Below are 27,632 nucleotides of genomic sequence, written 5' to 3' on the forward strand. Positions count from 1 at the left end.
AATTTCGACATAATGCATTGTTAGTTGGCTCATGTTTAATGGATTTCATTAAGTCACTACTAGAAAAACATGAGACAACTGGTGGTTTTTATTTAGGATTGTTTCTCACTATTGGCTATGAGTGTGACTGTGTTATTGGAAGTAAATTCTTTGTTCTTGCAGCAACACATGGAAGTGTTATTCATGCATGCAAACTGTTTGAGAAAATGTCATATATAGAGGTTGTGATACCGTCAAGTGTATCTAAGAATTGTGCTTGATTTTTCTCAATTAATTTGGTTTCCTACTTTTTCCCACACTCTTTGCATTTTGCTTGCCTAACATTCACTTTTCAAATTCACCAAGCTTGTCCTAATGTGGAGCTCATCAGCACTATTACGTTTTCACATGCTAAGGGTTCTCTTCAAATTTTCATTGACTTACAAGATACTCAAACAAGACACCAAGCAACACATATCCCCACCAAAGAAAACAATGTTAGAAATGATATTATTTCTCTTGTGGAAGACCTTGCTCCTAAGACAAAGTTTCTTAATGATGGTGTCGCAGCGCGAAAAATACCCGAGTGTAAGGAACACTTGAAATGAAAACAAAATAGATTCGCCACTGAACTTTATTTATTCCGGAAAAGGGAAAGGGAAAATATCGATAAAATCCACAAAAAGAAAAAAGAAATAGTCGTCGTAATCAAATCGGGTTTGAGAGTCGATTATGCAAGGGAAAGGTATTAGCACCCCTCACATCTGTTGTACTAAATGAGACCCATTTAGTTAGTTTCATGTAAAAGTGTTAGCGTGATATTAGTTTGTGACCTTCTACTTATCGGGTGAGAAAAGAGAAAAGGAGAATATTTTTAATAATAGTTATATTAATAATAAACAATATAATGATAATAATAGTTATAATAATTATAAAATAAGTATAATAAACAAACAATAAAAAAGAAAAAAGGAAATAAAAAAATAAAAATAAAGAAACACAAAAGAGTGAGAGTGGGCGGTCGATGGTGTAAAAGAGGAAGAGATATTTGATAAAAAAATTCAAAAGAAGCATAGTTACCAACAGCGTTGCGACATGTGGCAAGGGGAGAAAAAAGTCAACAAAAACAACAAAATCCTTCCTCTTCTTCCCCCTTATTGCTCGGTTCTTCTTACAGACAGAACAAACAACAAAATAAGTTTTAAAAACAAAAACAATTGATAACATGAAATAATATCACATTCTAGGACTCGATTTAATTAAATTATATTATTATTTACTTCAGTTTATTTCATTTTACACGATATTACTCGGTATTTTCTTTCTATTTATCTCAGGTAGTTTATTTGAAGCACAAGAGAAAAAGGAAGAAAATGAGGTGCAAAAAGGAATGAAAAGAAGCAAATATCAAAAGCCAAAGCCCATCCCAAAAGCACAGGCGTTGTGCCTGTGACGAGCGTCACACAGGCTGTGACGAGTGTCACGCTTTACCCACTTGTGTTACGAGCGTAACACATGGTGTGACGGACGTCACACCATTCTCCTATATTTTTGGCTTCAGAAGCGCAACAAAGACGTTGAGGCCTATTGTTACGCTTGACCATTGGAACGTGAAGGGAAGAATTTTGGAAACCGTTACAACAAAGTGACCAGTATAAATATTGGCTGTGCAAACCCTGCAGAAGCTCTCCGACTTCGTTCAATTTTCCTCTTCCAGCCGTGCAAGCATACCATTATTTTTCTTTACTGTTTTTGCTTTTAATTGCAGTTTTTTGTTTTCATTTTTTTATTTTCTTTTCCAGTTAAGCTTTCAGCAATTAATTAATTTTTCGCACAATAGTTTCTACACCAGAAACTATTGTGTACCTTTCACTAGATCTAACCTTACGTTAGACCCTAGATTTTTATTCCTTCACTTTTATTTTTCTGTCTGATTGAAGAGTTCAAGAACAAATCCAACCGTCTGTGGTGGAGTGTTCAAGACTGCTATTGATTACTCAGGTTCTTTAATTATTGTTTGAATTTATATATGCCCTGCTTTATTGTTGATTTATATTATTTGCCTGAGATGAATCTGTTTATGCATGATAATTATTTAGATCTGTTTAGTATGTCTGGCTAATTTATTTAGGTATCGGTATGTAAAGTAAGCGGAATGAAGGAATCAAAACTAAGTTGGTTTAATTAAGTTTAAAATTAAAATCACTCTTTTCACGGTCTCAATTTACAGGTTTAATAACAAGGTTTTTGTACGAAAGTAAAAGACATAAAGAAGTTAAAATCAATAGAACGAGAGTTTGAGTTTTTAACTGGACATTGTAAATTGAACATTAATTCTAGATCAGGGCGAAAACAATTTTTAGAGTTAATTAAATTCTAATCTTTTTCAAAAAGTATTTTTAAAGGTTGAATGTGAGGACGAGAGTTAAGCATTTGAATTTAATTATATAACCTAAGTCAACAGAGCGAGAGTTTGAGACAAGGGTGTTTAAACGATTAGTGTTTTCTTAAAAAGAGTTTCTACGGATTCTATTGTTTTCAAAAAGTGGTTTTTGACTTAACTAATAAGTGACAGCTACGTTAATATAAAATCATAGTTTATTCAACAGAGCGAGAGTTTGAGATAAGACTTTTAATCAATAGTGTCAACTGAAAAGATTTATTTTAAAACCAAGAAACCAACGAAGAATTGATTCCCTAATTACGACGAACTACATACCGATATCCGTTTAGTTGATATTTAATTTAGATCTTATTTTAGTTTTAACTTTTCCCCCAAGCAATCAAAGTATTATCCGCCTTAACTTTACGAAGTAACCTTAGAAAACGGTATATCGATTCATAAGTCCCTGTGGGATCGATATCTTTTAAAACTACGCGATAGAACTGTGCACTTGCAGTTTGTACCCCAAATTCGACTCATAAAGTCGAGCGATCAAGTTTTTGGCGCCGTTGCCGGGGACTTTTATTTAGTCGATATCGTAACTCTTCTGTTATGCTGTAGAGACTAAGGCTTATTTTTCTTTTCTTTTTTTTCTTTCGTTGATTTGTATGCCACACACTCGCTCACAAGGCAAGCCGTTCTACTTACGAATCAACGATATCGAACTATATCTCCGAGTGTTACGACGAATTCAGGAATATCGTGCTGCAAACAATCTCCCTCCTGTCGAACTTCCTGATTTCAAAAATATTTTCCCTTCAATACCCGAGATGGCAGAACCAGCTCGTGCTCTTCGAGATTACGCCGCTCCATCGCAAGATGAGCCGCATTCGAGTATTGCTCCACCCGCAATCGAAGCAAACAACTTCGAACTTAAACCTTCACTGTTACAGGCAGTGCAACAGAACCAATTCTCTGGAAATCCTATCGAGGATCCAAACCTTCATTTATCCGTATTTGTTCAATACGCTGATACTGTTAAAGCTAATGGTGTCACTTCAGAGGCAATTCGACTTCGTCTTTTTCCTTTCTCGTTAAGAGATAGCGCTAGAAGATGGCTTCAATCTCTTCCTTCCAACTCAGTCACCACATGGAACGAGTTGAAGAAAGTCTTTCTTGCCCGATATTTTCCGCCAAGCAAAACAGCTATGTTGAGAGCCCAGATAAATGGATTTAAACAGAAAGATAACGAGTCTCTTTTCGAAGCATGGGAAAGATACAAAGACATGATGAGACTTTGTCCACACCATGGTTTGGAAGACTGGTTAGTAATTCATACCTTCTATAATGGTCTCTTGTACAACACGAGGTTAACAATAGACGCCGCCGCAGGTGGTGCACTAATGAACAAACCTTATGCTGACGCTTACCAACTTATCGAAAGCATGGCTCAAAACCACTATCAGTGGGGAAGCGAACGAACAATGGTGGAAAAACCTCAAACGAAAACTGGCATGTACGAGATAAGTAACCTTGATCATGTTAATGCAAAAGTGGATGCTCTGGTCCAGAAAATTGAAAGTTTAAATGTATCACCTCCAGCCACCGTGGTAGCCATAACTCAGAATTGCGAAGTCTGTGGAATCCAAGGTCACACTCCTGCAGATTGTCAACTCCTAACAGGAATCCAAGCGGAGCAAGTGAACTATGCTCAAGGAAGCCCCTATTCGCATACCTATAACTCAAACTGGAAGAATCATCCAAATTTTTCATATAAGAGTAATAATGCTTTATACGCACCTGGACAATCTCCAAATCAAGCCCCAGCTATACCTCCGGGATATCAGAAGCCGATCCCATCTACACCTAACAATAACGCCCCTAGGAAATCCAACTTGGAAATCATGATGGAAAACTTTATAGCCTCTCAACAGCAAACCAATAAAGATTTCTTAAACCAGAATGTACACACTGGCGAACAAATTAAACAACTAGCAAGTAAAGTAGATGCCCTGGCTACCCATAACAAAATGCTGGAAACGCAAATATCACAAGTAGCTCAACAACAAGCGCCTACTGCTGCCCCAACTGGTACATTTCCTGGCCAACCCCAACCTAACCCGAGAAGCCACGCTCATGCAATTATACTGAGAAGTGGAACGGAAGTGGAAGGACCGTCTGACCCAAGGATAGAAAACCAAAACTCTAAAAAGTCAACTGAGGAGGAAAGTGAATCTAAGGAAAAGGAAGAGAGTAATAAGGAAACCGTAGAAAAGAAGGAACCTTATGTACCTCCACCACCTTATAAACCACTTATCCCTTACCCTCAAAGGCTTATTAAAACCAAAGATGCGGGCCAATTTAAAAAATTTGTTGACCTACTGAAACAATTAAACGTTACAATTCCGTTTACAGAAGCTATTACGCAGATGCCCTCATATGCTAAGTTCTTAAAAGAAATTCTTTCTAATAAAAGGAAACTTGAAGATAGCGAAACCGTTACACTCACCGCTGAATGTAGCGCTATAATCCAGAATATGCCTTCTAAACTTAAAGACCCAGGTAATTTCTCTATACCCTGTCACATAGGAAAATTTGTCATTGACAAAGCCTTATGCGATTTAGGAGCCGGTATTAGTGTTATGCCTTTATCCATATGCAAGAAACTGGAAATGGGAGAATTAAGACCAACTAAAATGTCTGTGCAACTAGCAGATCGTTCCGTTAGATATCCTGTAGGAATTCTTGAAAACGTTCCAGTGCGCATAAGTCAATTCTACATTCCAACCGATTTTATAATTATGGATATTAGAGAAGATGAAGTTACACCCATTATACTGGGAAGACCGTTCTTAGCAACCGCCGGTGCGATCATAGACATAAAACGAGGAGGACTCACCTTCGAAGTAGGAGAAGAGAAAATTGAGTTCATTCTTTCCCAATTTTTGAAAGCACCTGCAATAGATGACACATGTTACTTCATGGATATCATCGATGAATGCATAAAAGAAACAGAGTTAGAAAAAGACAAATCATCTGACTATCTTGTAGAAGACAAACTTAACCAATGTTTAGCAATAACACCGGACCCTACGCAATGCCTTAAGAAGCCAACCCTAGACCTGAAAACACTTCCCAAAAATCTGAGATATGAATTCCTAGACTTAGAACTTGAACGACCAGTGATAGTTAATGCTGACCTAGGAAGACTCGAAACAGAAAAACTCCTGCATATCTTAAGAAAATATCCAACTGCACTAGGATACAACATCACCGATCTTAAAGGAATAAGTCCTTCTATTTGTATGCACCGCATCATGCTAGAAGAAGACTGTAAAACTTCTAGGGAACACCAGAGGAGACTAAACCCGATCCTGAGTGAGGTAGTGAAGAAGGAAATAACCAAGTTATTGGAGGCAGGTATCATATATCCTATATCTGATAGCCAATGGGTTAGTCCTGTACACGTAGTACCAAAGAAAGGAGGTATAACAGTTATTGAAAATGAAAAAGGAGAAACTATAACCAAACGAATCGAATCGGGTTGGAGAATGTGCATTGACTATAGGAAACTAAACAAAGCAACCCGAAAAGATCATTTCCCTTTACCATTCATTGACCAGATGTTAGAACGATTAGCAAAACATTCTCATTTCTGTTATCTAGACGGTTATTCAGGCTTCTTTCAAATACCAATTCACCCTGATGACCAAGAAAAGACAACGTTCACGTGTCCTTTTGGTACCTTCGCTTATAGACGAATGTCGTTTGGCTTGTGTAATGCTCCTGCAACCTTCCAAAGATGCATGATGGCAATATTCGCCGATTTTCTCGAAAACATCATGGAAGTATTTATGGATGACTTTTCCGTATGCGGACAAAGCTTTGAAGAATGCCTTGAAAACCTAGAAAGAGTTCTAGAGCGATGTGTAAAAGTAAACCTAGTACTTAATTGGGAAAAATGCCAATTTATGGTACAAGAAGGAATTGTTTTAGGACACATCATCTCGAACAGAGGAATTGAAGTAGACAAAGCCAAAATAGAGGTAATCGAAAACCTTCAACCTCCGAAAACTGTGAGAGAAGTACGAAGCTTCTTAGGACATGCCGGTTTTTACCGACGATTCATTAAAGACTTCTCTAAAATAACTAAACCTTTAACCGGGCTATTGATGAAGGATGCTGAATTCATATTCGACAATAACTGTTTAGAAGCATTTCAAACGCTAAAACAGGCACTGATCTCCGCGCCCATAATGCAGACACCAGATTGGAACGAACCATTCGAAATAATGTGTGATGCCAGTGATTACGCTGTGGGTGCTGTTTTAGGACAACGAAAGGATAAAAAGCTTCACGTTATATATTACGCAAGTAGAACTCTAGATGAAGCACAAATGAATTACGCCACAACCGAGAAAGAACTTCTAGCAGTAGTATTTGCGCTAGATAAATTTCGTTCTTACTTGGTCGGAGCCAAAATAATCGTCTACACTGACCGCGCTGCTATCAAATACCTCTTAACAAAAAAGGATGTTAAACCTAGACTCCTAAGGTGGATCCTGTTGCTACAAGAGTTCGATTTGGAAATCAAAGACAAGAAAGGAACTGAAAACGTAGTAGCAGATCACCTCTCTAGACTTGAGAACCTTGAACCGGAAAGAACATCAATTAATGATGATTTCTCGTACGATAAGCTTATAGCTACTTTGGAAGAAAATAACGCTGATAAACAGGTAGAAACCACCTTAGCTATATCTGCTACACCATGGTACGCTGATCTCGTCAATTATTTAGCTGCCGGAATAGTTCCACCTACTTTATCCTACCAGCAGAAGAAACGATTCTTCTATGACATAAAACACTATTACTGGGATGACCCCTTACTTTTTAAAAGAGGCCCCGACGGTATTTTCCGTCGGTGTATACCCGAAGAAGAGGTAAAAAATATAATCCAACACTGTCACTCCGCTCCTTATGGTGGACATGCAAGTACATCCAAGATCTGCTCTAAAATCCTACAAGTCGGTTTTTATTGGCCAAATATATGGAAGGATGTACATGCAGCTATTAAGAAATGTGACAGATGTCAACGCACAGGAAACATATCTAGACGTGACGAGATGCCACAAAAAGGCGTTTTGGAAGTAGAGATTTTCGACGTGTGGGGAATAGACTTCATGGGACCTTTTCCATCCTCTTTCGGTAACAAATACATACTCGTGGCAGTTGACTATGTATCGAAATGGATTGAAGCTATAGCTTCTCCAACAAACGACACACGAGTAGTAACTAGACTCTTTAAGAATATAATATTTCCAAGGTTTGGTGTCCCAAGAATAGTAGTCAGTGATGGTGGATCGCATTTCATATCCAAGGTACTCAAAAAACTACTGCTTAAGTATGGCGTAAGACATAGAGTAGCGACACCTTACCACCCTAAAACCAGTGGGCAAGTGGAAGTGTCTAACAGAGAGATTAAACAAATATTAGAAAAAACAGTCGCCACCTCAAGGAAAGACTGGTCGTTGAAATTACCAGAAGCTTTATGGGCTTATCGAACTGCTTACAAAACTCCCATAGGGACAATCCCATTTAAGCTCATTTATGGAAAATCATGTCACCTCCCGGTAGAATTAGAACATAAATCCTATTGGGCTATTAAAAATCTAAATTTAAACTATAAGGCCGCCGGTGAAAAGAGAATCCTTGATATAAGCGAATTAGAGGAACTCAGAAGAGACGCTTACGAAAATGCCAGAATCTACAAAGAAAGAACAAAACAATGGCATGACAAGCGCATATCAAGGAAAATCTTCAAACAAGGCGATACAGTCCTTTTATTTAACTCTAGGCTAAAGCTATTCCCGGGAAAACTACGATCTAGATGGTCAGGTCCTTTCCAAATCACCAAAGTTTTTCCCAGTGGAGCGGTAGAAATTAAAGGCAAATCTATGGAACCGTTTACCGTAAATGGGCAACGTCTAAAACATTATCACTATGCAGAAAACAATGAAGATTCGCAAGTCTTACACTTAGACGAGATGCCTCAAGAACTTATAGATTATAATTGATAGTTTTTATGTCGAGCTTGCGACATTAAACAAAGCGCTTAGTGGGAGACAACCCACCAATATTTATATGTTCATTTCTTCCTTAATTATTCTTTTAAATTTTATTTAGTATTCTTTCTTAATTTATTTTAATTTATTAAAAAACCCTTTTTCTTCTTCTTTCGGCATTTGGCCAAATCCTGACTAAAACTATTGTTTTTCTTTTCTCTAGCTAACATTAACCTGATGGGACAAATTGATCGTATGGGTATCAAATTCAGAGGGAAAGCTCAGAAATAAAAGTTTGAGGAACTAGCCACGAGAGAGATGCTACCTAGCCTGTATGCTGATGACTGAGCAATGACTGCCCTTGGACTAAGACAAAGTGTCCTGTATTTGTTGAATATAGAGAACTTGAACACTTTTGGGGAAGCTTGACTGGAAATGACGATCCCGAGGAACATGAGTTTCTCTCTGGAAACATACATAACCCGGCCTTTCGTTATTTCCATAAGATCCTGACCCACACCTTATTTGGGAAGAAGCCAAACAGTACCACAGTTTCACGTGATGAACTCTTCATCATATTTTGTGCTTCCCAGAACCGTCCAGTAAACGGTGCCACTTTTATGCTAGCAAATTTAGACCACCTTATCCAAGATGAACGAGCACCAATTCGAATAGGCGGTTTGATAACCATGATTGGTAATGCTATCGGATTACGTCAGCCTATGCTTGACTTAAGCCCTTTTTGTGGCATTACTATTATGAGTATACCCTTCCTCTTCAACACTATGTTTATAGCAAACCTAGGGTCTGACGAGTTTGAGCTTATAATTAATAACCAAGCTCTTTGCCTATTCACCACGCCCAATCCTAGGACTAGTGTCCATAACCGCAATAACTGGCTCTACGATCTGAACGCAACACCCTCTCCTGCTAGATCCACTGAATCCATCCAGGACTATGAGATTTGTGATGACCAGATTCCTTATGCCGAATCTGACCCTCTGACACCATCTGGTTATTATGATATTGATCCTCCTCCTCAGTCTGTCCCGGCCGAAGAATCAGCAATACTCGATCTTAGACATCATATGCCCGGAACTGATTATAACACCGCCATTCAAGCTTTGATGTCGGAACAAGTCGCCCTCAGAGACGAGTTAGCTAACATGGGACAGGAATTTCTGGGATACATGAACATGATGACAAATCAGTTTCACGAGTTGCTAAACCGTGTTAACTCCTTTGCTCCTCCGGCCAGAGATCGTGCAGATGGGTAGAAGTTGTTTTTCTTAGTTGTTTAGTTTTAAGATAGATTATTCATTAATGTCATTTCAAATTATGTTCACATTTGTTTTTCTTTCGCATTTTTGTTCTTTTTTTATTTTCTTCCAATGTTACATTATGATTATTTTATGAAGCTATTGATTTATTCTACTTTATTATGAATTATGCAATATCTATCAATAATGCTCTCTACTGTTGCTGCCTACATAACTTATTAAAGAAAAATATATTTATTATGCAAAGTAGCATAGCATGCAAGGGACATTTAAATAGCAGAATAAAATAATCTGAAGCAAAACAAAAAAATAAAATAAATTACTATAATTATTATGAAGAACGCAAGCAGTAACCATGCCAGAATGGCTGTGTGACGAGCGTCACACAATCTATCACGGACGTCACGCCAAGTGCCTGTGACGCCCGTAACGCCCCTGTCACGAGCGTGACACCGTCTGACCATGTTAACGTTACTAGCCGTTGGGTGACGACCGTTACACCACTTCACCTTTTTACCTTCCCCATTTATTCACATTAACCCACATTTATTTACTTTTCAACCACTTCCTTTCCAACTTCAAATTTTTTTCCTATAAATACCCACCATACCTTTCTTCCTACATCACAACCATTCTATACAATCAAATACATTTCTTTTCTTTCCTATTACTTCTTCCAACTCATTCATCAGTATGGCGGGAAATCAAAATTTTGGAAACATCATCTTCCGATCTGAAGATGATAATTATCAAAGGGAGCAGTTCGAGCGTTTCCAACAGCGAGGTGTCACCTCTACCAGGTATCCTGATTTAACTTGTTTACAAGAATTAGGATTACTTCAAGGTATAGAGTGGATGCTCCGTCTTGCTGATTTAACCTTTCTATGCACACATAATCAACCTACCTACCCCTCCCTAACCTTAGAATTCTTAAGTTCATACGCATACAACACTCCCACCGGTGAAGACGAATTCTTAACCGATACCGCAACCTTCCGTATGTTCAACACTGAATACTCCCTATCCCAAAACCAATTGAGCACCATGCTACAGTTCCCTGTAGAAGGTCAAATCCACCCGAGAATCCCTCCGAATTCCCAGTGGAACATACACGCCTTCGACCTATTTAAGAAAATATCCGGCGTAGATACCAACAACTGGGATGTGCTCCTTGCTTCCCATATACATAACCCAACCATCCGGTACTTCATCCGCATCCTGCAAAACACAGTTTTTGGAAGACCAAACAACAGCAAGGTCAACGCAAAGGAATTATTCTTCCTCGAATGCGTCTTCGAACCGGATACTAAGGTAAACGCCGCCTCCTTCCTATTTCGTCATATTCGCACCTTATGTGCTAGAGGCCGTCAACCTTTTGTAATTGGGGGATTAATCACCACCATAGCACTTAGCTTAAACCTAGGGGACCGACTCCAAACTTTAGAATCTTTACCTCCCCTATTTATGGACATAAGCTACTGTCGGTCCAGCCGCCTAATCAAGAACAGGATAGGCGGAGGGTATTATCTTATGGTGAACAACCAAGAGGTCCCAAGCGTTGTTCTACCCAACATTGCCTTAACCGATGTCACCAATCCAAACCGCCATATCTATGATCTAAATGCTCCCGAAGCTACCGAGCCTTCACACGCCAATCCGTCTACTGACGAGTTCGAAGAAATGGAGCAAGGTGATCATGCTCCTGCACAACAATCAGTTCCGCTCAACCCTTCCGATAATCCAGCTGGTCCATCCCCACGACGTCGCCGACGAAGAAGGCCTGCAACCAATGACGACATCATGGATGCTATTGATGGCATGCAAGCACAGAATCTCGAAATGATGCAAATGATGCGCCAAATGCAACAACAACAGGAAGCGAGGAATGCCATAACCGATCAACGGTTCACTGAGTTATTCAGCAGATTTGACGACTTAAAAATACGTCAACGATCACCAGGTCCAAGAACAAGAGGCGGCAGGCAGCATTAACTTTAGTTTATTTTTCTCCTTTTATTTATCTTTTGTTTTCTTTGAAACATTGGGGACAATGTTTCATTTAAGTATGGGGGGGGGGGGGGGGGGAAACCGTGTTCTTTCTATCCTCCTTTTTCTTTTTCAAGTATGTACCTTTCTTTCCATTGTTATTTCCCTTGAAATTATATAAAAAAAAAAAAATTATTATAATATAGATTTATGTTAAGTTAAGTCCAAAGTGTGAAAAATTTCTATTATCTATTCCCTCAAAATTTTCATGAGCCATAACAAATATTCAACACACTCAGTAAGTATAAAGGTTGCTTATTTTATCAAACTTGAGACAAATTAAGACAGAAATTATTACCGCCCCGACACTCTAAACAAACCTTAACATGTTAGATCAGAAAGGCAGCTGTTATACAAGTCCCTGGATTTTTAACTTTATAGTAACCCCGAGTAGTTTATACAAGAAGTCAGCACCATCTTAATAGCAAACTACGTGGAGGGCCGATGAATATAAGTGAATGATTCCCAAAATAAAAAAAATATAGCAGAAAATGCACTAACTAAGTTAGGTGATCCTCACCAGATCATTTAATCCAAAGGTTGCAAATCATGCAAAAACATAATACGAAAGACCCATTATGAGTTGGTTCAGCAGGTATCTGGTACTGAACTTGGTAGGGCAGACTACGGTCCGATCCCCCGCAATTCGCAATGGACTGAATAACAAAGTTATCCGACTTATGTACCAGAATTTCTAGCTAAAAGGGGATCAGAATCACTAACCGGTCACTCCACTATGTGCGCGAAACGATAAAGGGCTTAATGTGACTTCGCTAGAATGAAAACGGGTGAAATAAGAGTAAAAGAACCAGGCTAGCTATAATAGCATGACTCGAACTGGTTTGCGTGAGGTAAGATTATCAGATGTGGTAACGGTAGTTCTTGATGTCGAAATAAACTCAAGTTGCTTCTAAACAAAATCTATTTGCAACCTAGTACGAATTGATGTGTGTTTTGAAATTTCACCTGGCTAAATTTTTAAGCGATTTCTATACTGTATTTTGCTTGAGGACAAGCAAAGATCTAAGTATGAGGGAGTTTGATAACATGAAATAATATCACATTCTAGGACTCGATTTAATTAAATTATATTATTATTTACTTCAGTTTATTTCATTTTACGCGATATTACTCGGTATTTTCTTTCTATTTATCTCAGGTAGTTTATTTGAAGCACAAGAGAAAAAGGAAGAAAAGGAGGTGCAAAAAGGAATGAAAAGAAGCAAATATCAAAAGCCAAAGCCCAGCCCAAAAGCACAGGCGTTGTGCCTGTGACGAGCGTCACACAGGCTGTAACGAGCGTCACGCTTTACCCACTTGTGTTACGAGCGTAACACATGGTGTGACGGACGTCACACCATTCTCCTATATTTTTGGCTTCAGAAGCGCAACAAAGACGTTGAGGCCTATTGTTACGCTTGACCATTGGAACGTGAACGGAAGAATTTTGGAAACCGTTACAACAAAGTGACCAGTATAAATATTGGCTGTGCAAACCCTACAGAAGCTCTCCGACTTCGTTCAATTTTCCTCTTCCAGCCGTGCAAGCATACCATTATTTTTCTTTACTGTTTTTGCTTTTAATTGCAGTTTTTTGTTTTCATTTTTTTATTTTCTTTTCCAGTTAAGCTTTCAGCAATTAATTAATTTTTCGCACAATAGTTTCTACACCGGAAACTATTGTGTACCTTTCACTAGATCTAACCTTACGTTAGACCCTAGATTTTTATTCCTTCACTTTTATTTTTCTGTCTGATTGAAGAGTTCAAGAACAAATCCAACCGTCTGTGGTGGAGTGTTCAAGACTGCTATTGATTACTCAGGTTCTTTAATTATTGTTTGAATTTATATATGCCCTGCTTTATTGTTGATTTATATTACTTGCCTGAGATGAATCTGTTTATGCATGATAATTATTTAGATCTGTTTAGTATGTCTGGCTAATTTATTTAGGTATCGGTATGTAAAGTAAGCGGAATGAAGGAATCAAAACTAAGTTGGTTTAATTAAGTTTAAAATTAAAATCACTCTTTTCACGATCTCAATTTACAGGTTTAATAACAAGGTTTTTGTACGAAAGTAAAAGACATAAAGAAGTTAAAATCAATAGAACGAGAGTTTGAGTTTTTCACTGGACATTGTAAATTGAACATTAATTCTAGATCAGGGCGAAAGCAATTTTTAGAGTTAATTAAATTCTAATCTTTTTCAAAAAGTATTTTTAAAGGTTGAATGTGAGGACGAGAGTTAAGCATTTGAATTTAATTATATAACCTAAGTCAACAGAGCGAGAGTTTGAGACAAGGGTGTTTAAACGATTAGTGTTTTCTTAAAAAGAGTTTCTACGGATTCTATTGTTTTCAAAAAGTGGTTTTTGACTTAACTAATAAGTGACAGCTACGTTAATATAAAATCATAGTTTATCCAACAGAGCGAGAGTTTGAGATAAGACTTTTAATCAATAGTGTCAACTGAAAAGATTTATTTTAAAACCAAGAAACCAACGAAGAATTGATTCCCTAATTACGACGAACTACATACCGATATCCGTTTAGTTGATATTTAATTTAGATCTTATTTTAGTTTTAACTTTTCCCCCAAGCAATCAAAGTATTATCCGCCTTAGCTTTACGAAGTAACCTTAGAAAACGGTATATCGATTCATAAGTCCCTGTGGGATCGATATCTTTTAAAACTACGCGATAGAACTGTGCACTTGCAGTTTGTACCCCAAATTCGACTCATAAAGTCGAGCGATCAACAACTCAATCCATCTCTCTCACGTTGCTCCCAATCTCACTCATACTTCCCTCGTTCAATTTAAAATACATAATAAAGCCACAAACCACTGAAACAAACAATAAGGAAATCAACACAAAAATGAAAAGAAAAAATTCAACTGTGACAAAGGAGGGATACAAGAGTTGGTGATGGTTCGTTTGCGGTTCGTTGTTGTTGTTCGGATATGTGAATTTTCAATTTCACCACGGTTTATGCAAAGAAGGATGCGTGGATGGATATCAAAGTTTTAATGGAACTATTAATGCAGTGATTTCCAGTTATGGTGGTTGAGAGAATATGGTGGAAGCAGAGGGCGTGTTTCACGGTGGAATGTGAGTTGATTTTCTCTGGAGGTGTGTCGGAGGTGATGTTTGGTGGATGTTGATCAAAAGTTGAGTCTGGATGTGATAGGGATTCTGCCACGAAGAAAAAGATTCAGAATGGTTTGGTTGAATAGTGTTTTTTTTCTGGAAATGGGAGAAGATACTTCGCCGATGAGGGGTTGTTTTGATCGGAAATCATTTTGGTGGCGGTTGCGCATGAATTAGTGGGTGGGTGATGGTGGGTTGGACGATGGTAAAGAAGTGATTCTATTGTTAGTTTGAAAGTGATGATGAAGGAGTGTTGAGAGGAGGAAGAAGATGATGTAGTTGGGCAAAAAATGAGAAAGAAGAGGAGAAAAGAGAAAAAAAAGTGGAAAGAAAGAGAGAAATAAAAGTTTTGTAGCGCCAAGTCTTGCACCTTATCCCATCCTTTCCATATATCTAACTTTTATACATTGATAACCAACCGAAGAGTGCCACGTGTGTTTGGATTTTTTTGAAAACGAGAACAACATAGCATGCTAGTGAGGCACTGTGTTGCTCAATGTGAACTTTCTCAACAAATTGCAAACACATGTGATGCTTTTTATGTAATTAAAACAAAACAAATCCAATTTTAGCACTCTAGATATTTTTGAGTGTAGAATAAGTTTAAATTTTAAATCAAATAAAATCAAACCTTCTTAAAGTAATCACGATAAAATTAATTCTATTTGATTTTTATGAATATGTTGACCAAGAAATAAAAATAAATGGGATAAGAACGAATAACAGTCGGACGCAAAATTGCTCGAAAAATTAAATTGAATGCACTAAAAATGATCAACGTGAAATAAACTAATTGGAAACATATAGGTTTTGATCAAACTTTAAAATGTAAAATGATCAGTTAAAATGTTAAAGCTGATCAAAATGCGATCGAAAAAGTACTCGGAAAATAAAACGAGCACATCAGGTTTAAACTACGTGAACCGTAGATTAAGAATACTAATGTCTACAAGCTTGGTTTTGAAATTTTTTGCTTGCTAATTTGACGTACTTTGAAAATTTATTCAACGAGTCTGCTTATAAATACGAAAAATTATTTTGGTTAATATTTTAATCGTTATGCGGGACGAAATACATGTTGTGAAGAATAACAAATGCAGATTTTTTATAAGTGCTTTGAATTACTGATCGAATAATCATGACTAGACAATCAAATACAAAGGAATCATTCTTGGGCCATTTACTTCTGATTCTCAATCACAATTAAAAATCTACAAATATTCAGATGACGATAATACTCTTGATTATCACCCTCTAGATCTCTGAGACATGATGAAATGGAATGAACGGTGCACTGAGATTGAAATATCTAACATTTTGACTTAATCAAGCAAAATAATTGAATGAATGTCATCAAGACCAGATAAAAATGTCAGAACTCCTGACTTTTCATCTAAACCCTGATGAATGTTTTTGACTGAATGAATGTATGAAAAATATGAATGATAGCACTATGCAGATGCAAGTGAAGAAAATCACGATAAAATTTAGGGTGTTACAGATGGTAAATGGAGTGAGAGAGAAGCTCCAATCCTAGTTCCAAGTGATATCATTAGCATCAAACTTGGTGACATCATACCAATTGATGCTCGTCTTCTAAAAGGTGATTCTTTAAGGGTTAACAAAGCAGCAATAGTAGAAAAATCACTCCCGAAAACTCGACATTCAAAACAAGAAGTTTTTTCAGGCTAAATATGCAAACAAGGAGAAATTTAAATCGTTGTTATTACAACAGGTGTCAACACATTCTTCAAAAAAGCAACACATTTTGTTGACAATACAAACAATGTTGAACAACTATCGTATCTGTTCCATTGCAGTTGGTATGATGGCTAAGATTTTAATCATGTGTCCTATTCAACATCACAAATATTGAAATGAAATTGACAACATGTTAGTCATTTTGATTGGTAGAATTCATATTGTTATGACAACAATTTTGTTTGTCAATGGCTAGTTGTTCTCATAAATTTTCTCAACAAGGTGCCATTAAAAAAGAATGACTGCCATTGAGAAAATGGTTGGTGTAGCCATTCTTGACAGCGGAAAGACATAGACTTTTACACTTAACAAATTTCTTATTATTATGAACTTAATTGAAGTTTTTATTAAGGGTGTGTATAAGAAACATGTGATTCCTCTTGTTGTTAGGACTACTAGGTTGGCTTTATTTATTAAAGCTAACTCTAATTACTCCAAAGTTATGTTATACAACACTTTTAGAGTGAGTATTAAAATTTGGAAAGGTTGGAATTTCTTCCACAACCTTTAGGACAAGGTTGGTCTTCATGGGGTGGCTATTGATACATGTCATATTTGGGTTCAATGTTTGCTGGCAATGCTTTACGATGAGGGAATAACTTATATTAAGGTTGTTAAATTTGAAAGAATAAATATAATTAGGCACAAAAAGATGGGAAGGTTATGGTCTTGTTTCACATGGTTGATGTGTGAAGACAAGCTTCCTTCAAGATTTTGATGAAGACAACATATCAAGCCCTCCATATCAAAAGAATGGAAAAAGAAGATTATATCAACTATGCTCAAGTTTTTCATGGATCTAGTAAAGGTATATGGAATTCTTGACAATATATTCCTAGTGCTCAAAAGTTTTTATCATACATTATATGATCATTATAAAACTTTTTCTATCATGATTTTGTGTTTGAAAATGATGTTTAAAACATTGCATATTCAAAAGTTTTTTAACTTAGAAATTTTTCAAAGTTTTGCCTGTGTCAATCGATTGATCAAACTTTCTGTTTTAGCATTTTTCGTTTTCAAAGCTGGACCAATCGATTGGTGTTGTATATCAATCGATTGATCTTAGTGTATTTTCCTGTTTTTGGTTTATGTCAATCGATTGATGCTAGGAAAATTTTGAAAATTTTGAATTTTGTTTCACCACTCCTTGCACCAATTCATCATAACTCTTCATGGAAAAACCTTACATCTTTTCATCAACAATTCTTAGATTTCTCTTTTAACCATTGCCATGTTATGATTGAAGGGATGCATTCATACTATAAATACTCTTTATATTTTCATTTCAAATTCACCTCTTTCAAATCAATTTACAGAATCTGTATACATTCATTTTCATCTATATTTTCATATTCAGATACTTTTGAAATAAAATTTTCATATCATTTTCTTCAAAAGTATTCTTGAGCACTTAGAGATTATTTTTTCTTGAACCTTCATGTTGAAAGAGAAGAAGATTCTAATCAATTGATGAAAATATTGTCCAATACAATTATTCATATTCATTCAAAATTATTTTGTAAAATCTTAAGTACCAAGGATTGTTTGGTTTTAGGTGTGTTTCTTATTATCCAGGATTGTTGGATATAAATGTCAAGAAAAGGAAGGATTGTTTTCTTTTCTTGTGAGTTAAGTTTTCAAGAGGATTGTTCTTGATCACTTAGTTAAGGGCTTGCTTTAGGAGATCTAACAATAATAAAATCTCTTACACATTGTAAGGGGACTGGAGTACTCTCAAGTTGTGAGGGGAACCAGTATAATTTCTGGTGTTCTTTACTTTCCACTTTTTACCGCTTTCATCATCTTATCAATCCAGAAAAGAAAAGAACCTTTATCCACCAAATCAGAATAAATTTTCTAAAGTCCTAATTCACCCTCCCTCTTAGGCTCATTCCTAACTTACATTTGGCATCAGAGCAGGTTTTGGTAACTTGCTCCACAGATCCAGACGATGGCTTTCGCAAGCGTAAACCCGGTGTTTAAAGATGGAAGTAGTAGCAATAAACCACCTCTATTTTCTGGAGAATATTTCGACTTCTGGAAAATCCGCATGAAAGCACATTTAGAAGCACAAGGAGATGAAATCTGGGAAACCGTAGAAAATGGTCCGCATAATCCGATAAGTATGGTCAATGGTGTTGGCACCCCAAAGATCAAAAGCTCGTATGATGAAGACGATAAGAAGAGAATACTTAATGAGAAGAAGGCCATCAATATTCTTCAAAGTGCATTAAGTATGGACGAGTTCTTCCGCATAGCTCAATGCAAATCTGCGAAAGAAATATGGGATACTTTGGTGGAGACTCACAAAGGAACCACTGAAGTTAAAAGATCCAGATTAAACATATTGAGTCAAGAATACGAAAATTTCAAAATGCAGCCCGGAGAATCCATTGTTGCTTTGCAGAAAATATTTGTTCACTTAACGAATCACTTAATTGCTCTTGGAAAGACCTTCATAAATGATGATCTCAACCTTAAAGTTCTAAGATCCTTGACGAGAGAATGGCAACCTAAAGTTACGGCCATATCACAGAAGAAAATTCTTTCTACAATGACGTCCGCATCATTATTCGGAAAACTCCAAGAACATGAACTTGAACCTGGACGACTTGAAAAGCATGAAAATCAGGATAAGAAATCCAAAGGAATTGCTTTAAAAGTTGAATCAAAGGAAGAAAAATATGAGGCCGCATTGGAGGAAGATGAAAATTTCATGCTCCTTGTTAAAAGGCTTGGTAAGTTTTTTGGTAAAAATGACAAACCTTTTCATGCTAAAAGAAATAAACATTTCAGGAAAAGGGAGGCTTCCACTTCCACACAAGAAGTCACAGGTTATGAATGTGGAAAACAAGGTCATATAAAACCAGATTGTCTGAGACGCTCAAAGAAAGGAAGCTTTAAAGGCAAGAAGGATTTCAAGAACAAAAATGTGTATGTTGCATGGGAAGATAATAAGATAAGTTCTTCATCCGAGTTGGAGAGCGACGAATGTGAAAATTTAGCATTAATGGCCTCATACCACTTCGACGATGAAAAAGATGAGGTTAGTAGCAACTTTTCTCTTTTCGATAGTGATGCACAAGGTGCTATAAATGAACTTCTTAAAGAATGCAAAATTCTGTATAAAACTATATCATCTCAAAAAAACAATTTTATCTTTAGAAGGAAAAATCGTGACAATTGAAAAAGATGTCAACGATGAAAAACAAAAGATGATTAGTGAAAAACAAAATTTTGGATGTAAAAACTGTGAGTCACTTTCTTTCCAAATTGTCCAATTAAAAAGAGTTCTTGAAAGATATGAAAAAGGACAAATTGGATTGGAAGGAGTCCTTAGCCAACAAAGATATTCAAATGATAAAAGTGGTCTTGGTTACTCAAAGTTTTCCAAACCAAGTACCAGTAAAACTGTTTTTGTTAAGGCTAATGAACAATCATCCAAAGATAAAGTAAACAAGCCTAAAGTTGTTCATCACTATCCTAAAAAGAAAATATTTCCTAAAAAGAAATCTTATGTTCCTAGATATAGAAGCAACTTTGAACCTACTTATTTTTATTGCGGAATAATTGGCCATACACCAAATGCGTGCTATGTTAGAAATTTCAGCGTAGCAAGTGGGCATTATGTATGGGTAAAGAAAGACACTAATTATGAAGGACCCAAAGCAATTTGGGTACCTAAAAAAACTTAATTATGTTTTGTAGGTATGCTTGAAAACCACTTCAAACCTTTGGTATCTTGACAGTGGTTGTTCCAAGCATATGAAGGGAGACATTAACAAATTTTCAAATCTAGCATTGAAGGCCAAGGGTTATGTCACATATGGTGATAACAACAAAGGGAGAATTCTTGGCTTAGGCTAAGTTGGAGCACCACCTTTCACATCCATTGAAGATGTCCTTTATGTCGAAGGACTAAAGCATAATCTTCTAAGTATTACCTAACTTTGCGACAAGGGCTTCAAAATCAAGTTCACCAAAGATGAATGCTTGATTGAAGATGAAGTCTCTCATGAGGTAAAACTCAAAGGTACAAGAATTAATAACATATTTATGATTTCCCTTGATGATGTTTCTTTGAAGGTAAAATGTCTTATGGTGAGTAATAATGAGTCATGGTTGTGGCATAAAAGATTCGCACATATCTATATGGAACACTTGAATAAGCTTATAAAGCATGATGTTGTTATTGGTTTGCCCAAGATAAAATTCGTCAAAGATAGACTTTGTGATGCTTGTCAAAAGGGTAAACAAACCAAACCAACTTTCACATATAAAAAATGTGGTTTCCACTACAAGGCCACTACAATTGTTGCATATGGACTTATTTGGTCCATCAAGAACAAGAAGCTTCGGAGGTAATGTATATGCTTTAGTTATTGTTGATGATTTCTCTAGATACACTTGGACTTTCTTCTTAGTGCAGAAAAATGATGCATTTAAGGCGTTCAAGAAATATGCAAAGCAAATCCAAAATGAGAAATCGCTAACTATTGCCTCCATAAGAAGCGACCATGGTGGAGAATTCCAAAATGCCTCCTTCGAAGAGTTTTGCGAAGAACATGGAATATTTCATAATTTCTCAGCACCAAGGACTCCTCAACAAAATGGAGTGGGGGAGAGAAGAATAGGTCACTTGTGGAACTTGCACGAACAATGTTGAGCGACTCAAATCTTCCAAAGTATTTTTGGGCGGATGCGGTAAGCACGACATGCTATATAAGTAATAGAATTATTATTAGACCTATCTTGAAAAAGAGCCCTTATGAACTATTCAAAGGAAGGAAACCAAACATCTCTTACTTTCACATTTTTGGATGCAAATGATTTGTCCTCAACAATGACAAAGACAATCTAGGTAAGTTTGACGAGAAGTCCAACGAAGGTATATTTCTTGGATATTCTCTTACTAGTAAATCCTATAGAGTATATAATAAAAGAACTTTAAAAATTGAAGAATCTATGCATGTTACCTTCGATGAATCTAACCCCTCCAAGGAGGATATTGTTTTATGTGATGATGATGATGATTTTGTAGAAGTTCCTCAAAATGATACTTCAAGTGGAAACAATGATGATCAACCAAAACATCAAGATGAGCAAGATCAACAAAAGTCAAATGATAATGATCTACCTAAAGAATGGAGAACTCATCGGGATCATCCAATTGATAAATTCATTAGAGATATAAGTCAAGGAGTTGCAATAAGATTGAATCTTAAAGATGCATGTCTCAATATGGCGTTTGTTTCTCAAATTGAACCTTCCAAAATCACAGAGTCCTTAGATGATGATCAATGGATTCTATCCATGCAAGAAGAACTTAATCAGTTTGAAAGAAATTAAGTATGGGATCTAGTTCCTAGACCAAAAGGTAAGCATGTTATCGGTACTATATGGATCTTTAAAAACAAGCTAGATGAAAATGGTATCATTGTAAGGAACAAGGCAAGATTGGTAGCCCAAGGCTATAATTAAGAAGAAGGTATTGATTTCGAAGAAACTTTTGCCCTGGTTGCTAGACTAGAGGCAATTAGATTATTGTTGGCATATGCTTGTTCTTTGAATTTTCAGTTGTACCAAATGGACGTCAAACGTGCATTCCTAAATGGATACATACTTGAAGAAGTGTACGTATGTCAACCTCCAGGATTTGAAAATTTCAAACATCCCAATCATGTGTACAAACTCAAAAAGGCCTTGTACGGATTGAAGCAAGCACCAAGGGTGTCGTATGATAGGTTAAGTAATTTTGTTTGCGAACATGGGTTCGAAAAAGGTAAAGTTGATACTACTCTGTTTATCAAAAGAATTAACCATCATACTATCTTAGTGCAAATTTATGTAGATGACATCATATTTGGATCCACAAATGAATCCTTATGTGAAGAATTCTCAACAATCATGCAAGGAGAATTTGAAATGTCCATGATGGGTAAGTTGAACTACTTCCTTGGGTTGCACATCAAACAAACAATGGATGGGATATTCATCAATCAATCTAAATACTGCAAAGAACTTCTCAAAATATTCGATATGGATGCTTGCAAAGATATAGTCACTCAGATGGGATCAGGGACATATCTTGATCAGGATGAATCCGGAACACCAATTAACATAACTAAGTATTGAGGTATGATTGGTTCCTTGTTATATCTAACTGCTAGTCGACCTGATACTATGTTTAGTGTTTGTTTATGTGCTCGATTTCAAGCATCTCCAAAGGAATCTCATCTCTCCGCTGTAAAGAGAATAATGAAGTATCTCAAAGGAACATCCAATGTCGGTTTATGGTACCCCAAAGGTACTATATGTAGTCTTGTTGGTTTTTATGATGCAAATTATGCAGGATGTAAAACAGACAGAAAAAGCACGAGTGGAACATGTTACATTTTTGGAAATGCTCTAGTCTCGTGGCCGTGTAAAAAGCAAGGAGTGTGGCTCTCAGCATCGCTGAAGTAGAATACATCGCTGCTGGTAGCTTCTGTTCTCAAATTCTTTGGTTAAAGAAACAAATTCGCGACTATGGTATAAACCTTAGAAGCATTTCTCTCAAATGCGACAACACAAGTGCCATCGATATTTCAAAGAATCCGATAATGCATTCAAGAACCAAGCATATAGACATTCGTCGCCATTTCCTAAGGGATCACGTTCTCAAAGGCGACATCGAGATATCCTTCATTGATACACAAAATCAACTCGCATATATCTTCACTAAACCATTAGCAAGAGATGCATTCTATAAAATCAGAAGGGATCTTGGTATTTTAAGTGAAAATGACATTTAATCGAATCAAGACCCTCAAATGGTTCACAAAAGGTACATGCACTCTTTCTCATAATATTTTGTAATTAATTGTTACTTGTTTAATGTTATTGAAAATGTTTCTATTTTAATAAGTATGTTTGCTGATGTGTTAATTTTAAGCATTTATCGAAATTTGTTTGGTGTCAATCGATTGATGGTCATGTGTCAATCGACTGGTCCCTCTTTATTTCTCAATTTTTTCTTTTACAGTAAGTTCATTCAATCGATTACATTCTACTGTCAATCAATTGGTTCCTTAATTTTTTATTTTTTTAAAAATTCATTTCATCAACCAATCGATTGGATTCCAAGCATCAACCGATTGGTCCTCTTATTTTTTCAACTTTTTCACTATGCCAATCGATTGGTCCATGAGTGTCAATCGATTGGTCATTAAATTTTTTAATTTTATTTGTTCAACATGTGCATGATTTCTTTCCAAATATTCTTTCACATGTGCTTCCTGTTATTTCTACTGATACACTCTACCATATATCATTTATTTATTTTTGTCTTTTACTACTTTTTCTCCTATTCCTTCTCTTTTTCCTATTTTCAAGTACATTCTATTGACCAAGTCTTGTTAATAGTCTTTATGTCACTTTATTTCTATTCATTGTTTTTTATTTTCTTGGTCCAACCACTTGATTCTTCACATTACCATCATTACTACACTTTATCACCATAAAACCACACCTTTCTACAAGAAGTTTTCAGCATTGCTACACGATTTGTCTCATACACTCAAAGGCTTGTGCTTTCTCCTTCAATCCCTTGTTTTTCTCCAAGCAACCTTCATGGCCTCTCAACTTCAATCTAAAGGCAAAGGCAAGGCTTATAGTTCTAGAGGCCCTCTAGATTTGTCAAGGATTTTCACCACCAAGAGTCAACAAGAAAGGTACGAGAAATACTTCTTCCATAAGAAAATCATGAAACCAAAGTATGGCTCTTTTGTTTCTTTTCCTAAAGATGTGTTTAGTTTTCCCACTGTTTTAGAGGAATTGGGATTGAGTGACCTCATCGGTTATAATACAAATTTTTACTCCGAATTGGTCAAAGTATTTTATTCCAACATGGTGAAGAAGAAAGGTAAACTAACATCTGTGGTGAAGGGAGTTCCAATCTCCATGACGACCGCTGAGTTAAGTGCTATCCTCGAAATTCCGGTGGTCACAAGTTTGTTGGCACAAAGGCTCTGTGGGAAGACTATAGCAAACATGCCTTCTACTATAGCTTGAGTCGTTTGTCTGAGAATCAATTTTACAACAAGAGGAATAAGAGCTTTAGAGGAGATCACCCGGAACGTGTGTACTAGTCCCCAACTAAGTTCTCTATTGATGATAGAATGTTGCACTATTTTCTAGTTTATGTTATTGTGCCTAGATTCTCAAATCATTGCACTATAACAGATCCAGAAATGATGCTCCTATATGCCATTAAAAATAATTTTCGTGTTGATTGGGGGCATACAATTCTTTCTCATATGATGTCCCATGATGAATATGATGAGGGTTTGCCTTATGCACACTTCTTGACAAGGATTTTACATCATTTCAACATCAACATGGAGAATGTACTTTGTTTCTCTATGGAAAAGCCTTCATTCATGATTAGTATCAAGCAGGTCAATAGGAAGATAGGAGTTGTCTACAATCACCTAACCCATGAGGTAAAATATCTAGACAATGATGATGAAGAAACTCAACCTGAAGTTCACAGTGATGAAGACTTTAACCCTTCTTCCACAACCTTTAGGACAAGGTTGGTCTTCATGGGGTGGCTATTGATACATGTCATATTTGGGTTCAATGTTTGCTGGCAATGCTTTACGATGAGGGAATAACTTATATTAAGGTTGTTAAATTTGAAAGAATAAATATAATTAGGCACAAAAAGATGGGAAGGTTATGGTCTTGTTTCACATGGTTGATGTGTGAAGACAAGTTTCCTTCAAGATTTTGATGAAGACAACATATCAAGCCCTCCATATCGAAAGAATGGAAAAAGAAGATTATCTCAACTATGCTCAAGTTTTTCATGGATCTAGTAAAGGTATATGGAATTCTTGACAATATATTCCTAGTGCTCAAAAGTTTTTACCATACATTATATGATCATTATAAAACTTTTTCTATCATGATTTTGTGTTTGAAAATAATGTTTAAAACATTGCATATTCAAAGTTTTTTAACTTAGAATTTTTTCAAAGTTTTGCCTGTGTCAATCGATTGATCCTATATTGCAATCGATTGATCAAAATTTCTGTTTTAGCATTTTTCGTTTTCAAAGATGGACCAATCGATTGGTGTTGTATATCAATCGATTGATCTTAGTGTATTTTTCAGTTTTTGGTTTATGTCAATCGATTGGTCATGAGAGTCAATTGATTGATGCTGGGAAATTTTTGAAAAATCTGAATTTTGTTTCACCACTCCTTGCACCAATTCATCATAACTCTTCATGGCAAAACCTTACATCTTTTCATCAACAATTCTCAGATTTCTTTTTTAACCATTGTCATGTTATGATTGAAGGGATGCATTCATACTATAAATACTCTTTATATTTTCATTTCAAATTCACCTCTTTCAAATTAATTTACAAAATCTCTATACATTCATTTTCATCTATATTTTCATATTCAAATACTTTTGAAATAAATTTTTTATATCATTTTCTTTAAAAGTATTCTTGAGCACTTAGAGATTATTTTTCTTGAACCTTCATATTGAAAGAGAAGAAGATTCTAATCAATTGATTAAAATCTTGTCCAATACAATTATTCATATTCATTCAAAATTACTTTGTAAAATCCTAAGTACCTATGATTGTTTGGTTTTAGGTGTGTTGCTTATTATCCAGGATTGTTGGATATAAGTGTCAAGAAAAGGAAGGATTGTTTTCTTTTCTTGTGAGTTAAGTTTTCAAGAGGATTGTTCTTGATCACTTAGTTAGAGGCTTGCGTTAGGAGATCTAACAATAATAAAATCTCTTACACATTGTAAGGGGATTGAAGTACTCTCAAGTTGTGAGGGGAACCAGTATAATTCCTGGTGTTCTTTACTTCCCACTCTTTACAGCTTTCATCATCTTATCAATCCAGAAAAGAAAAGAACCTTTATCCACCAAATCTGAATAAATTTTCTAAAGTCCTAATTCCCCCCCCCCCCCTCTTAGGCTCATTCCTAACTTACATGATGAAGAACTTATATCAAAGGTAGCCGCTTTTAGAGTTACCAAAATTCTAACCTAAGTAATCGAAAGAGCAAAATTCAAGTTTTTTACTATAGGAATTCTTGATTATGTTACATCAATGTGGATTGAAAAAGGGAAACAATAGGATTCTAGGGTATATTTGAGTACCTCTATAGCATCTACGGTCACCATTCAAACAGTAAGGTTCTATGAGCAAATTTTACAACCTTGAGGACAATATTGTTTTTGAAGGGATAGGTAATGATAGGATCATGGAGTTAATTTAGCCAATTTAAATATTTAATTTATAAATTGAATTTATCTTAGTTGGACTTTTAGTGTTTAGTTATACTTTTTAGCTTTTAGATCTTTTACTATATTATCCATTAGTAGCTCTATATGTGTATTCTCAATGAGAGATTTAGAATTATGAAATGAGAAATTAGTCTTTTCTTCTTATCTTTCTTCTTAGGGGGCTTTTTTACCCTCGAAGTAGAGTAATCAAATTTCCCAACCATAATAGAATATGTAGCTGGTTTGTGAATAAAACTCTTTATAGAGAAAAAATAGGATTTGAGTGATGTTGTTTATATATCAACATCAATTGAGATTTTTTTTTTAAATTTAATCTCCTCATGTTATGAAAACGATATCAGAATAACAAAGTATAATCAGTTTCTTGATCGACAAGAAATCCACAAAGGTAGAAAAAAGGAAAGTAATAAGAACACAATGAAATTATTTATAAACTGCTATTCTTTACTTTCTCTTAGGAACAAGATTACAAGTGTTACAAAGTAGCAAATAACATCCTTCACCCTTATTAGGATTTGCGTTATTCAATGATGAGAGACTAATATGCTATTTATAAGAAAACTAACACACTAAACTAATGGGTTTTACACACAGACCCATTACACAAGCTAACTTAGAGAACAAGTTAACTTAAACAATTAT

The 27,632-nt window shown here is 35.9% G+C and overlaps 1 protein-coding gene, 1 non-coding gene and 1 pseudogene across 2 annotated transcripts; 2 read left to right on the plus strand and 1 right to left on the minus strand.

The window, feature by feature from the left end:
* Nucleotides 1-3,570: 3,570 nt before the first annotated feature.
* On the minus strand, nt 3,571-3,677 carry LOC127117175 (small nucleolar RNA R71). Its single transcript, XR_007801933.1, has one exon. It is a non-coding gene; the product is annotated as a small nucleolar RNA R71 (small nucleolar RNA).
* Nucleotides 3,678-12,577: 8,900 nt separating this feature from the next.
* Nucleotides 12,578-17,174, plus strand: LOC127108352 (plasma membrane ATPase 4-like; annotated as a pseudogene).
* Nucleotides 17,175-22,645: 5,471 nt separating this feature from the next.
* LOC127108361 (uncharacterized mitochondrial protein AtMg00810-like) lies at nt 22,646-23,131 on the plus strand. Its single transcript, XM_051045827.1, has 3 exons — nt 22,646-22,794; nt 22,837-22,973; nt 23,019-23,131. Exons 1-3 carry the CDS (start codon nt 22,646-22,648, stop codon nt 23,129-23,131), a joined length of 399 nt encoding a protein of 132 aa, XP_050901784.1.
* The last annotated feature ends 4,501 nt before the right edge of the window (nt 23,132-27,632 follow it).

This window comes from Lathyrus oleraceus, chromosome 1, assembly GCF_024323335.1.
Source record: "Lathyrus oleraceus cultivar Zhongwan6 chromosome 1, CAAS_Psat_ZW6_1.0, whole genome shotgun sequence".
NCBI classification, from domain to species: Eukaryota; Viridiplantae; Streptophyta; class Magnoliopsida; order Fabales; family Fabaceae; genus Lathyrus; species Lathyrus oleraceus.